This window comes from Muntiacus reevesi, chromosome 1 (assembly GCF_963930625.1).
Source record: "Muntiacus reevesi chromosome 1, mMunRee1.1, whole genome shotgun sequence".
NCBI lineage: Eukaryota > Metazoa > Chordata > Mammalia > Artiodactyla > Cervidae > Muntiacus > Muntiacus reevesi.
This window is the reverse complement of record NC_089249.1, coordinates 19,584,226-19,597,660: the sequence shown is the minus strand read 5'-3', so window position 1 is coordinate 19,597,660 and position 13,435 is coordinate 19,584,226. Positions and strand designations below refer to the sequence as shown.

At 41.0% G+C, this 13,435-nt stretch overlaps 1 protein-coding gene across 12 annotated transcripts in view; it reads left to right on the top strand.

Moving 5' to 3' along the window:
• Positions 1 to 13,435, top strand: part of RBFOX2 (RNA binding fox-1 homolog 2) — a 287,281-nt gene that overhangs the window by 176,902 nt on the left and 96,944 nt on the right. The window contains exon 1 of one of the 12 annotated variants that reach the window (XM_065938790.1): positions 5,010 to 5,271. The exons of the other annotated variants lie outside the window; for them this stretch is intronic. Coding sequence (XP_065794862.1) covers positions 5,245 to 5,271 — 27 coding nt within the window. The 5' untranslated portion in view covers positions 5,010 to 5,244. Of the gene's footprint in view, positions 1 to 5,009; positions 5,272 to 13,435 lie in introns of those variants that run through there. 12 annotated transcript variants of the gene reach the window in all.

Here is a 13,435-nt window from a genome sequence, read left to right as displayed (position 1 = left end):
AAGCCACGCTGTCTGTGTTAGGTGCCTCCGTAACTGTCAGGACTGTCCCGCTTGTCGGGCTGTGGGCAGTAGTTGAGGATTTTAACCAGGGAAGTGGCATGATGAGATTTGTGTTTAAAAGATCAAGCTCTGGCAGTGGTGAGAGGCCTGCACAGGAAGAGGGGTAGACCAGAGGCAGAGAGCTAGTAGGAGGCTGAATGCAAAATAATGAGGTCAGAGCTGAATTTGTGGTACCAGGGTGAAAAGAAAGGGCAGATTTCAGAGAAATCAAAAGGACTTGCATTTGGTTTGGTGTGGTGTCAGGTGAGAAGGAGGAGTCCTGGAAGGTCTCCAGACTTTCCATCAGATTTGGGTTTAAATCTGGGCACTTCAGCTTGCCAGCTCGGGTGACTGGGCGAGATGCTTAGCCTCACCTCGTCTTGGTTCCCTCCTTTCTGCAAAGGAGATTAAAACATCTTGTCCTGAGGATGAAGTGAGCTAAGAATATATGTAGTGGCCTGATAAGAAGCCACCATAGAGTAAGTTTTCAAGAAATGATACCTCTTACTGGTTAGGAAGTTTAACCACATTTCACCAAGTTAGACATGGCAGAGTGAGTCCTAGAATCCAGGCTTCACACACACAGGGACGTTTGTCTCCTTTGTCCATTACTGTGCACCCCCGGTGCCTGGCACATGATACACACTCAGATATTTGCTAAATGAATTAGTGATTCCATTTTGAGAATTTAATTTGGACTTTTAAAATAGAGAAATTTGTTGGATATCTAAACGGTAGTAACCATTATTCAGCATTTGAATAATTTGGTCTGGAGTTCAGGAGAGATGTCTGGAATGAACATAGCAGTGTGGGGGGTCACCAAGGTAAGTGGTTAGTAGTTGAAGCAGTGGAGCGGTTACACCACCCAGAGCAAGCATGTTGGTCAACAGGAGGCCTTGGGAATTAAGGACCATTGCCTAACTTTTTTGAGTTGTGTACCTTTTTGAAAATCTGATGAATACCGTAAATCCTCTCTGCACAGAATTGCACATAAGAAAACAATTTCCACTGGGCACCTATGTGAGGAACTGTATACTCAGTACCTTGGTTAAGTACCTGTGGTATGTAGTTAAAGAGGTCTGAAGATGGCATGTCGAGCAATACCAACATTGAAGGTTGACAGTTAAAGCTATGGTTTTTCCAATAGTCCTGTACGGATGTGAGAGTTGGACCATAAATTGTGGTTCTGGAGAAGACTCTTGAGAGTCACTTGGACAGCAAGAAAATCAAACCAGTCAATCCTAAAAGAAATCAACCCTGAATATTCGTTGGAAGGACTGATGCTGAAGCTCCAATACTTTGGCCACCTAATTAAAGCTGACTCACTGGAAAAGCCGCTGATGCTGGGAAAGATTGAGGACAGGAGGAGAAGGGGGCAACAAAGAATGAGATGGTTAGATGGCATTTCTGATTCAATGGACATGATCATGATGAGCAAACCCCGGGAGATAGTGAAGGACGGGAAAACCTAGCGTGCTGCAGTCCACCACGTCCCAGTGTCAGACACTACTTGGTGACTGAACAACAACAACAGAGGAAGAAGAGTAAGGTGGGGAAGCGAGTGAACAGGGAAAGAGGAGGATCAGGAAAGACTGGTCTCATTTGAAGCTGAAAATATAAGTTTCCAAAAGGAGGGAGTGCCAGACGCCAAAGAAGAAGATATGACCTGTCCATTGAATTTGGCCATCCGAGGTCTGTCTTTGGTGACTTTGATAAGATCAGTTTCCACTGTGTTACGGGGGAAAGGAAGCTAGCTTTCTAGGGACTACATGAAGCCCCAAGGAAACAGTGAAGACATTGAGATGACTAGAGGTTCATTTGTTTATTTACCAGATACTTATTGAGTACTTGCCATATGTCAGGCCCTGTGCTGGAAGCTGAGGGTTGATCCTTGAGGGTGGACATGGTCTCCTCCTTTAGCTGACATTGATTGTCTGTTTGCCTGCCTCCCTCCCCAAACCCCTCCCTCCTGCCCAGAAAATGCCCTGAAATGAGTTTCTCCTTGGTACACCACTGGGCACACTCAGCCACCAGGGGACTTCAGGCATTTTGCTGGGTCAGATCCAGACTGTTCAGTTGCTCTTCTCTCTCTTGGGCACGAGGGAGCAGGTTGTCCTCTGTAACTACAGCATTTAAAGTCAGGGATGCGCATCAGAATAGCCTTGAGTTTGTGCAGTGCTCACTGAAATCAGTGAGTTTAGGAAAATTATAATACTTTCAAGTTTATTATCTGCAACATAAAATACTGGTCCTAAGTGTGGAAAAGACGCATGAATACCAGACCTAAGGAAATCTATATCCTAGGCATTTTGCGTGTGGGAATCCCTCATTTTTATTAAAAAAAAAAAAAAGACCTCTTGGGGCTTGTTGTCTTTCCATATGTATGGAGGTTTGCAGACTTCAAGACAGCTATGGTTTTCATAAGAGTAGCGTGTGTGAGTGTGTGTGTGTGTGTCTGTGTCTGTGTGGTGCAGAATGGGGGACTCTGTCTTCTCGGTGCTCCAGGTTTTTGGCCCCTAGCACTGTCACGGGTCAGTGGATTCAGAGAATGGTATGCAGTGATTCTCAGTTTATTTCTTATATTAGAACTGAAAGCATAAATAGTTATCTCGTGAATATGATTTGGATTTTCCCGAGAACACACTGCATTGCCCTTGCTCCCACTGAACTCTTTTCTGCTTCCTCACTTACTCTTTTCCTAATAGCTCAGTTGGTAAAGAGTCCGCCTGCAGTGCAGGAGACCCCGGTTCGATTCCTGGGTCAGGAAGATCCACTGAAGAAGGGATAGGCTACCCACTCCAGTATTCTGCCCTGGAGAATTCCATGGACTTTCCATGGGTTCACAAAGAGTCGGACATGACTGAGTGGTTTTCACTTTCACTTTGTCTTTACATTTTTTTGTCTGCTTTTTATCTCCAGATTGGCTTTTCAGTCACAGACTCAGAGAATGTAATATGTTCTATCTTCTAGATCACTTCTAAAAATGTTAAATAAGAACAAGTCCAGAACTGATCCATCCCTTTTCTCTTAATGTTGTTTTTCCTAATGTTAACAGATCCCATTCTTTTGTACGTATTTCTTTACACATACACTAAAAGTATTCAATATCCGTAACATGCCCAGAATACTGCCTGGCGTGTTGTAGGTACTCAGTAAATAGCTATGACTGTGCCAGATTCTTCAGGTTGTTTGGCAGTTTCTGTGTTTTCCAAATTGTTAAAATGGTTACTAATTTGGATGGGAGCATAGGGTTGCAAAGAGTTGCACACGTCTGAGTGACTAACACTTTATGATGATGTTATATTGGCAGTCTGCCAACCAACATTATTCTATGTACATTGTTTTTAAAGCCTGGTTATATATTTTGCCAAATAATCCTCATTGAGACAGAAAAAACTTAATGTATTCTCAGTGTGATTTGTGACTTTTAATTTTGATTTTTTTATGCATTTATTTTAAAAATAGGAAGCTTAACTTTGGAATTAATCTCTTTGCCCTTCAAGTAATCTATTAGAGATTATAACATAAATATAGCATAACTTAAAATATATAATAAAAAACTTAATATAGGATCTTATTTATTAGAATACTTAAAAAATAGAAAATTGTTACTGTTATGAGACAAATATCATGAACTCATCAAGCATTCACATAGATTACTTTCTTTGAATATTTAATAATAGGAAGATTATGACATTTATATTCAGAGGTCAGAGACTTTTCCAAGATCACTTATATAAGGCAGAATTAGGACTCTGACCAGGGCTTCTGAACTGAATTGCACCTCTGATGCTCTTTTTTCATTATGGCTTTTTACTGTGTGTGTGTGTTCAGTCTCTCAGTTGTGTGACTCCCACAGACTATAGTCCTCCAGGCTCCTCTGTCCATGGAATTTTTCTGGCAAGAGTACTGACATGGGTTGCCATTTCCTCCTCCAGGCGATCTTCCCCAACTCAGGGATGGAACCCGCATCTCCAGCATCTCCTGCATTGGCAGGTAGATTCTTTACCACTGAGCCACCTTGGAAACCCTTTAATCAAACCTGATTTTCTACTAAGAGAACTTAAAAGAAACTCTTATATTAAATAAACATTCTCCCACACCTCCTGTATCTCTAGCACTGTATAGTAACAATAACTAGTAATAGCAATGACACAGTTGTCCAGTGTGTGTATAAGAAAGGTTTACGTTTTTCACTAGAGGCTGAGTTGCAGAAGGCTGAGGAACACAAAAGGTGAATTCTCAGTTAACCAGAATTTGTAATGAAGCTGGAGGCCTTGAACAGTCAAATTAGTATCCACCCTACGTTTCATAAGCCGTCATGTTTGTAGACACCTTTTTCAGAATCCCCAGGTTTTTTTACAGTGGAAAAAATATGCACTTAAGTTACCTCCCTTCTCTGTTTTGGTCTTTTGAAGTCTTTAGGCTGATTTAGGACAAGCAGGTTCTTGCATATTTCCATTCCTTGAAAACCTTCCAGTCAACTGTCATTGAGCAGCTTTTCTCATCTTTTATTAAATCCACTGCATCTATAAACTATACATCTGTGGAAATGTTTTTTTAAAAAATAATTTCTGTCTTATTTCATATTATCAGGTATTCTTAGATGGAACATTTTAAATCTGTACTAACTATGGTAAGCTGCCCTGAATACTTCCCGTGCTATATAATTAATGCCACCATCGCAGAATCTCACTCCTTAAAATATGCCTGCACATGGCGCCTGCCCTTGCCTCTCTCCCCCTCCTTCCCTCCTCTCACGCGCACACGCACACACACAGACACACACACACACACACACACACACGCGTGCGCAAAGCTTGCACCACACTGCCATTCTCCAGCAGGCCTGTTTCTGGAGTTGGGAGATGTCAGCCAGCCCGGAGGGGGTGGGGGGAGGAGGAAGAGGTGGGGCTCTACTCTGATTAATTACCTTAGGCATTCAGGGGTGGGGCTTCCTTCAGCCATCTGCCTGAGATATGGGAGGGAGCTGGAGAAAGAAGGAGGGGGAGAGACTGCCAGAGAGGAAGAGAAAAGAAAGGAAGAAACACTAGAAAGAAAAAGGAAGGAAAACGAGATAAAGGGAGAACAATCACCCTCCCTTAACAAGCTAGACTGGGGGGGGAGGGGGGTGGAAAAAAAGCCGTGGAAGGTGTCCCCCCAGCGCAGCTGCTCTGAGCGTTCATCATCTGTTCCCTTTGGTTTATGGAGAAAAAGAAAATGGTAACTCAGGTAAGATCTGCGTTTGCTCCCTTCGCTTCTTTTCTTGTTTCCGAGGTCTAAAAAGAGCTATGTGGGTGGGGCAGAGTCACCGGAGTTTTAATTATTATTGTCTTTTTAGAAAGGGTCAGAATTATTGTTATCAGCTGGAAAGCTAGTCTGTGCCTGTTGTGGGTCCGTGAGAGAGAGTGTGTGTGTGTGTGTGTGTGCGTGTATGTGTGTGTTGTGTGCGAATCCTTTATTCTCCCCCTCCCTTAGCTCCATAGCAGATTCCTGTTTCCTGTACTGTGCAGCTGTGGCTCAGGAAAGACCCTGTGGGGATTTGTCTACCTCTTTGTCTTGGTTCTGAGAAGAGGGAGGGAGAGAGAGACTGCAGAGGTAGGAAGAGATTCTTGTAGACAGCCAAAAAGAGGGGAGCGGGATTGACTTCCTTTTAAGAATAGCAGAAGAATCTGTGTTGTAGGGAAATCCGATTTCAGATTCACTTCGGTGTCTCCAAAGAGGCGATGGAATTGCAGTTTTGCTGCCTTTGCTCTAAAGGGCTTATTAAAAATGAAGGCTTGAAAAAAATACATTTGATTTTCTTGTCTTTGTTACTGCATGGTTTGTTTTCCATGAGAACCTTAGAAGCATCCAGGTGCAGCACAGGCAGGTTAGAGCCCTCCCTGGCGGGAGAGCAGGTCTGAATGTGTGAGTGACAGTCACGGGGGCCTTAAAAGACATCTGAAGGAGAGGCAGTAGGAAATGGAAGACCTCCCTCCCTCCTTCCCTCCCTCTCTCTGCCTGTCTTTACTTGTGCCAGGCAATATCTGCATTTTAGCAAGTCATTCCTGACAAACAGAAAGGTGAATACTCTTCCCCAATTTTCCCTCGCGATGCTATTTTTCCTTTTGGCATCCTTCCATATGATCCTTTTCCCCGTTTTTCTTTTTGTATAGGTTGAGAGGAAATGATGAGGCTGTGATTTATCAATTAGAATTATTTGCATTGTTGCATTGTAGAACTTCATATCCTTTGGTCTCAGACTTAGGATGCGTTTCACTCCAGGTTTTATGCTCTGTAGGGAAATTTCATCACTGGACAGTGCTTTCCTTTTAAGGAGATTGCCCCCCTTTTTGTATTCTCTTGTCTCTTTTTCTCTCTAAGTCACCACCGGAGGGCGAGAGAGTCAGCTGGCTATCTGGATAGAGGCATGATTTTAGGAGCTGGAGCCCTTTTCCGTTAAATGTTATATAATGCCCCGCAGTGCTGTTTGGAAGGAGGTAAAGCTTTGGGGAGGTTTTCCCAACGTGACCTGGAGGAAAGGGAAGTTTCAAAGAATATGTCTCTGCAAAATAATTTTTCAACAGATTTAAGTTTGGAGATTATTAAGAGACCCCTCCCTCCTCTGGAAAGGGGAGAAACCCTTGAAATATTTTCTGTTGCACTTCTTATCCCTTTGTCATGAGCCTGATTAACTCTTTTGAAATATGCTTAAATTTGAAAAAAAAGAGAGAACCTGTTTCTGGTTTCTCTTTGTTGCTTGGTAGATGATACTTCTTAACCTTGGAGCCCTCATTCAGTTTTCATTAACTGACCATATTAGAGGGTACCAGCTCTCTTCTTTCTCAGCTATTACTGGAGCCTTTTCAACTACTTGACTTTTCATTATATATATACTTTTTTATGTAAATATGACTTTTGTTATATATATTTTTAAGTCAGTGGAAGAGTTACCTAAACTAGGACTTCTTACAATCAGAGGTTTTCCGTGACCTCTTGGAGCCTGTCCCCTTCGTTTCTAGAGGAGCTGAGTAAGCATGTGCAAGCCCCAGTTAGAATGCACAAGCGTTTGCACACTTAATAACTTGGTCTTAATAACCAGTATTTAAGGAAACTATAATTTTAGGAATGAAGCAGAAGAGATAAGTAGAAACTGGAAAGAAGGAGTTTGGGGTGGTTAAGAATTCTAATAGATGAGTGAAACTCATTAATGATTTTCTCAGCATGTGTGAATGCTGAAGGGAAAGCAGGAGCACAGTTGTTCCCGTTCTGAATGTATACAAATAGAAAATATAAGAATGTCACACTTACGAAGTTTTGGTATTCCAATGTGTTTGTTTTTTGTGTACACTTTCTATGTTAATGTAACATATATAGTTGTTAATAACCTAGGGAAAAAATGAAGCAAGTAGCCAAACAGGCCAAATCTTTATTTGTTCTCTCAGGGTTTTGGGGGGAGGGTGAAAGGGTAGTTTTTGGCTTTTTGAGCCAGACATAGGATCCCAATATTTGATAATGATCTGTCACGTAAAGCTTTCTGAGTAGAAAATGTCTGCATTGTTTATGGTTCAAGCTATCAAACAGTTCATTGTGGTATTTGATATCTCAGCAAGTATATTAGGAAAGGCATTTAGGTATGTTTTCACCATTTTGTCACCTAGGTTCTTTACATGTTTGATCTTAACATATCTGTATCCCATTTTCATCCATCGCTTGGTGGAAGAAGGTGAAGGACCTTCAGTGGATGTCATTTTCATCACATGTTTAGATCTGTGTCAGCAGCTGCATGGTGTGTGCTCATTGTTGTTATATATGCTCTGGTTTCATAAGGCCTGTTTTTGGCTTATAATGCTCGGTTATTTGCAATAAGTTATCAGAGTTTTGCTTTAAAAAGAAAAAAAGCGGATGGCCATTTAATTATGGAATTCTAGTATAGTAGACACACATGTTCATGTGATTTTTTAAAAAATAACTTTAAGTTTCCTTGTCATTCTTGTATATGTTGTAGGAGTATTTCACTGAGATCCTCTCTTCTTTCAGAGCCTATGAACCAAAATATTGCATCTCCTCTCGTCTGTGAAAATAAGTGTGGAATAAAAGGAAGGGGAAGAGAAATCATCCTTGTAATACGTGTCAAATTAGGCGAAGTTGTAAATGACCTCAACTCCAATTAATAAGAAAAGGTTATACTATTTGCTATCGAAAGGGAAAGTATACTAGACAGAGAGGAAGATTTAACAGTGAAAGAAAATTTTTGTTCTCTTCTCTAGAGTAAGACTGCCAGTTTCTGTGGAACACAAAGCCCTCCCTTTCTTGGACAGCTCAGTGCTTTGCTGGCATTTTCTTCAAAATCTGTTTTCCATCAGGACCAAGAGGAGGGAAGGTGTTAAGAATAAGGGAGGTTGGAAAGGGGGTTGCTGTTCCTTTAAATAGTGCAGTGAGCCCATGAGGCAGCAGGCTGCTAGGAGTGTATTCTTTTGTAATGAATCACCACTTCCATTGTCTGCCGTCTCCCCTCTGTGTAGCTAGATGGCCTAAGTCTTCACCTGAGCTGTGGCTAGGCCCCTGTTCTGTTCCAGGGTGGCTGGGAGGAGAGAAGAGGGAGGGTGTTCTATGCTTTAGTTAAAGGCAGGTAAGGGGGCAGGTATATGTGGCTTTGTTTCATTTTCTCCTATCTTATCTGGATTTTTTTTTTGTTGTTTAGTTTTGGATTTTTTTTAATGGGTTGGAGTACAGAATCTGTCCTCTGATTTTGCTCAGTGTGCCCCATATTCTGTGCGTTTTGACTGTCCTCAGTGATTATTTAGTCTCCATTTTGTGGCACCGCTTTCAAGTGATCCCATTGGGTTGCCCGCCAGGTCCACCGGAGCCCATCACACCCTTCATCCAGAGCTTCAGTCCACACTGTTGGTCTTGGCACACTTCCACTTGCTGTGGGCTGCATAGGACTCTGGGAAGTTGGGGGGTAGGCGGAGATTGTGGGTTTGAGACTAATTTATGTTCCTTTACCATGAACCCAAAAAAAGCCTCACTTTTTCCAAAGCTTTGGTTTCTTTCAGAATTCTTCTACGTTGCTACATATCTTTACTTATAACCATTTCCTTGCCATGGCCAAGTCTGGCTCTTGAAAAACACTGCTATTCTAAGTCAACTCCCCTGAAAAGACACCTAGAATTCCATAAAAGATACCCAGAATCCCATAAATCTGAGCAATTTTGACATATCGAATGGTTTTTCTTCTTGGTCACCTCCCATCCCCCCAAACACACACCTTTTTTTGACCCTTTTGCTAAATTTTTTCTCTTTATCCTTCTGCTTAATTTTGCAGCTGAGACTAGGAAAGCTTAGTGTTTGACAGTCTGCAGTTCAAATTTGTCTTGCTGTGGAGGACACCTCCCTGTTGAAAAGGAGATGCCACTCCTCATCCTGGTCAGTGGCTCAGCTCAAAGTCTTGGTTTTGTTCCTCCATTGTTCTGATCTCTCCCTGAAAATCTTCAGACTCACTTCCAAAAGATCGCCTGACATGTGGAAACAGTCTCATTTCTCTTCAGACTTTTGGTTCATGAGTGCTCACATTTTAATTTCTCTTCATGTCATTCTTACCTTGGTTTGTTTCTTGGTCATCTCTGTGTGTTGTCATGGTGATGATACAGCCCTCTAGCCCTCCTTTTGGTGTATAGTTCCTCTCTGGAATCTTATGTTGTTGATATCTCAAGCATTCCCTTCTGGAATCATAACTTCCCAGTCTTTTTTTTTTTTCAACATTCCAAAACTGCTGTCAAATCTTTCTCAAACATTTCTAAACAGTACTTCATATGTGAAATCTAACAAGCACAAATGGAATGCTCTCCTGCAGTAAATTTTTTGCTGTTTTGAATGTAGCAGTTTCATTATTGGATTTGGATGCTTGACTTTCAAGCAGTCAGGAATACTTCAGTCTGCTGTCTTGACGTATTGTTTCCATTTCCCAAAAATGCAAAATGTCCCTCCTAGCTCAGTTGGTAAAAAATCTGCCTGCAATGCAGGAGCCCTGGGTTCGATTCCTGGATCAGGAAGATCCCCTGGAGAAGGAAATGGCAACCCGATCCAGTATTCCTGCCTGGAGAATCTCAAAGACAGAGGAGCCTGGCAGGCTACAGTCCATGGGGTTGTACAAGTTAGACACGACTTAGCAACTAAACCATCATTAGTAGTAGAATGATTATATTCAGAAAGCCTTGGAGCCAAATAATTCATTAGAGGTCATTGGCAGAGTGAGTCATTTGAAGTGCACGTTGGATTTTGTCACTCCTGTGCTTTAAACCTTGTTTCCCTTCAGACACAGAATAAAATCCAGTGTCCTCACTCTGATCTCTTAAGGCCTTGAGTGATCGGGAACCTGCCTGTCTCTCTCCAGCCTTATCTCCTGCTGCCCTCTGACACTGACATCTTTGCTATTCCTTTTAACATGTCTTGCCTCCTCCTGCTCAGAACCTTTCCTTCTGTTTTTCTCTTCAGTCATAGAATTGCTCATCTTCAAGGTTTCTCAGGAGCTCTCCTTTGACTTCCCTAACTCAACTCAAATTCCCCAATCTCTCCCTAGCCCCTTAACCTGTTTTCTTTAATCACTGATATTTTTGTTTGTCATTACTTATTATTTGCTTGTTTATCATCAGTGCAGGGACCATGTCAGAAGTCTGTTGTGTCTAGAACTGTGCCTGTCATATAGTAAAAAAAAAAAAAAAAAAGAATAATCAGCTAATCTTTATATATGATGTATTACTGTCGAGTACTGTGTTAAGTACTTTACCTACATTAATTCATTTTTTAAAAATATTTATTTATTTGGCTGCACTGGGTCTTAGTTGCAACATTCGGGATCTTCGGTCTTTGTTGTAGCATGCAGGATCTTTAGTTGTGACCTGGGAACTCAGTTGAGGCATGTGGGTGGGATCTAGTTCCCTGTCCAGGGATTGAACCCAGGCCACCTGCTTTGGAAGCATGGAGTTTTAGCCACTGGACCACCAGGGAAGTCCCTACATGAGATCATTGAATCCTCTCATCAGCCCTGTAATTATCTCTCATAGGACAAAAGAAGAAACTGAGGAATACCATGATTAGGTAATTTGCCCCAGTTTATAAGCTACTAAGAGATACTGTGGGAATTCATATCCACAGACTGGCTTGGGAATCTGTACTCTTAACCACTGTGCTCTAATGCCCCTTGTAAGTATTACATATTCATATAATACTTGTTGACTGTGTAAATGAATGAATTTAGGTGAGACTCTCTTATTTACTTCTGAAATTTCCATCTCTTTACATGTTCAAGGCTTTGATAGAATACTTGCAATAACAAGGAATTCCTAAATGAATTTATTTTTCTGATATTACATAATAATAGGTTGGGCTTCCCCAGTGGCTCAGAAGTAAAGAATCCACCTGCAAGGCAGGAGATGCAGGTTCGATCCCTGGGTCGGGAAGATCCCCTGGAAGAGGGTGTGGCTGAACCCACTCCAGTATTCTTGCCTGAAAAAATCCCATGAACAAAGGAGTCTGGCAGGCTATAGTCCATAGGGTCACAAAGAGTTGGACACAACTGAAGTGACTGAGCACACATGCAATAACATTATAGTGTATGTATTATTCATTAGGCACTATCATCAGTGTCTTATATAATTCCTTTCAGCAGCCTCATAAGTACTATTATGTCCATATTGTAGAAATCAGGAAACAGGAATACAAAGAAGTTAAGTTGGCAGCTCCAGGATTTAAACCAAAGAGTTTGGCTTCAGCTTCCCTGTTCTTGACCACCACTAATAATTACTGTTATTGAAATAACCTTTTGTTTTTGCATACCTACTTTGTACCAGTTTTATATACAAATCCCATGGACAGAAGAGCCTGGTGAGCTATGGCCCATAGGGTCACGAAGAGTTGGACATGACCAAAGAGACTTAGCATACCTGCACACATGCACATTTACATATATAAAATTGTTGTACTGATGTCATTTATCACTTGCCAATCTCTTTTTGAGGTAGGTGGTGTTTTTCCCATTCTTTTCCTATACGTTAAACTAAGATTCAAGAGGTCAAGCAACCTTGTAGTTAGTTCTGGGAATGGATACGAATAGGTTTCAGATTTGAAAGCGAAATTGCTCAGTCGTGCCCAACTCTTCTCGACCCCATGGACTGTGGCCCACCAGGCTCCTCAATCCATGGAATTTTCCAGGCAAGAATATTGGAGTGGCAATAAGGAATTGCCATTTCCTTCTCCAGGTTGCCATTTCCATCTTCCCGACCCAGGGATCGAACCCTGGCCTCCGGCATTGCAGGCAGACGCTTTACCATCTGAGCCACCAGGGAGATTTGCCTTTAATTCCAAATGTGCATATTCTTCCATTATATTACAAACCTCACAGATAAATCGCTCCATTGTTGGCCATTACAGAGTTGAAATACTTTGCTCATTATTGACTTCTCATTTCCTCATGGTGAGCTCAAGTCTGTCTCCATTCTTGTCTTCTCCTTCTTCCTAGTTCTGTCATCCAGACTCACATAGAGGGGTTTCATCTCTCTTCTTCATGAAACCCAGGTATTTGAAAATAACTGCTACATGTTCCCTTTGGTCTTCTGTTTTCTGTGCTCATCTTACCTGCCTCCTTGAATTACTCCTCACAGATATGAAACCGTATGGTTTCTAGAGTCTTTATTGTTCTAGTCTAATTATGACAATTTATATGAATGGTTTATCATATATATCTAATTACTAAGTAGTTATGAGTATTATTAAATAGCATATCTTTGTTATAGGTTTTGACAGCATGTTATTTTTTGTTATTTTTTGACAGCATGTTGAGTTTACTCAGTTTTCAAAGCCTATTGACCATGTAATGTTGTCAGCAATTCACAACTTCAAAAATAAGGACTTATTACCCTCACCTCTTAAGTAGAATATTTGTTTTCTTCTCCATTTTAATGTACACCATCAGCTGATTGGTGAGAATCTACCTGCCTTCTAACTTCTAGATCTTGCCCAGATCCCTCAAAGGTTACTAACACTGAAATTTTCACTTTTTAAACTTTTTTTTTTTTTTTGAAAAAAATTCTGTTTTGAAGATGCCAATTGGATCAACAAGTGACATATTAAAAATCAGCAAAAATAAATTTGATCACCCTCCTTGAGATGTTGAAATTGTATCAAAAAAGTGTTGAAGAGCCAAAATTGGGAATTATAGAGTCTTTTAAATTGATAGCAACAGTAAATCATGATGTTCTATTTGTATTGAGAATAGAAGTAAAACACACCCAAAAAAAGAAATTAAACCCTGGGAAATTATTCTGATTTAATAATACTTATTATAAATCAAATACTTTAGAAATAATCTTAGATTATCATATTTTGATACATTATTTTTTCCATCATTCCTCTT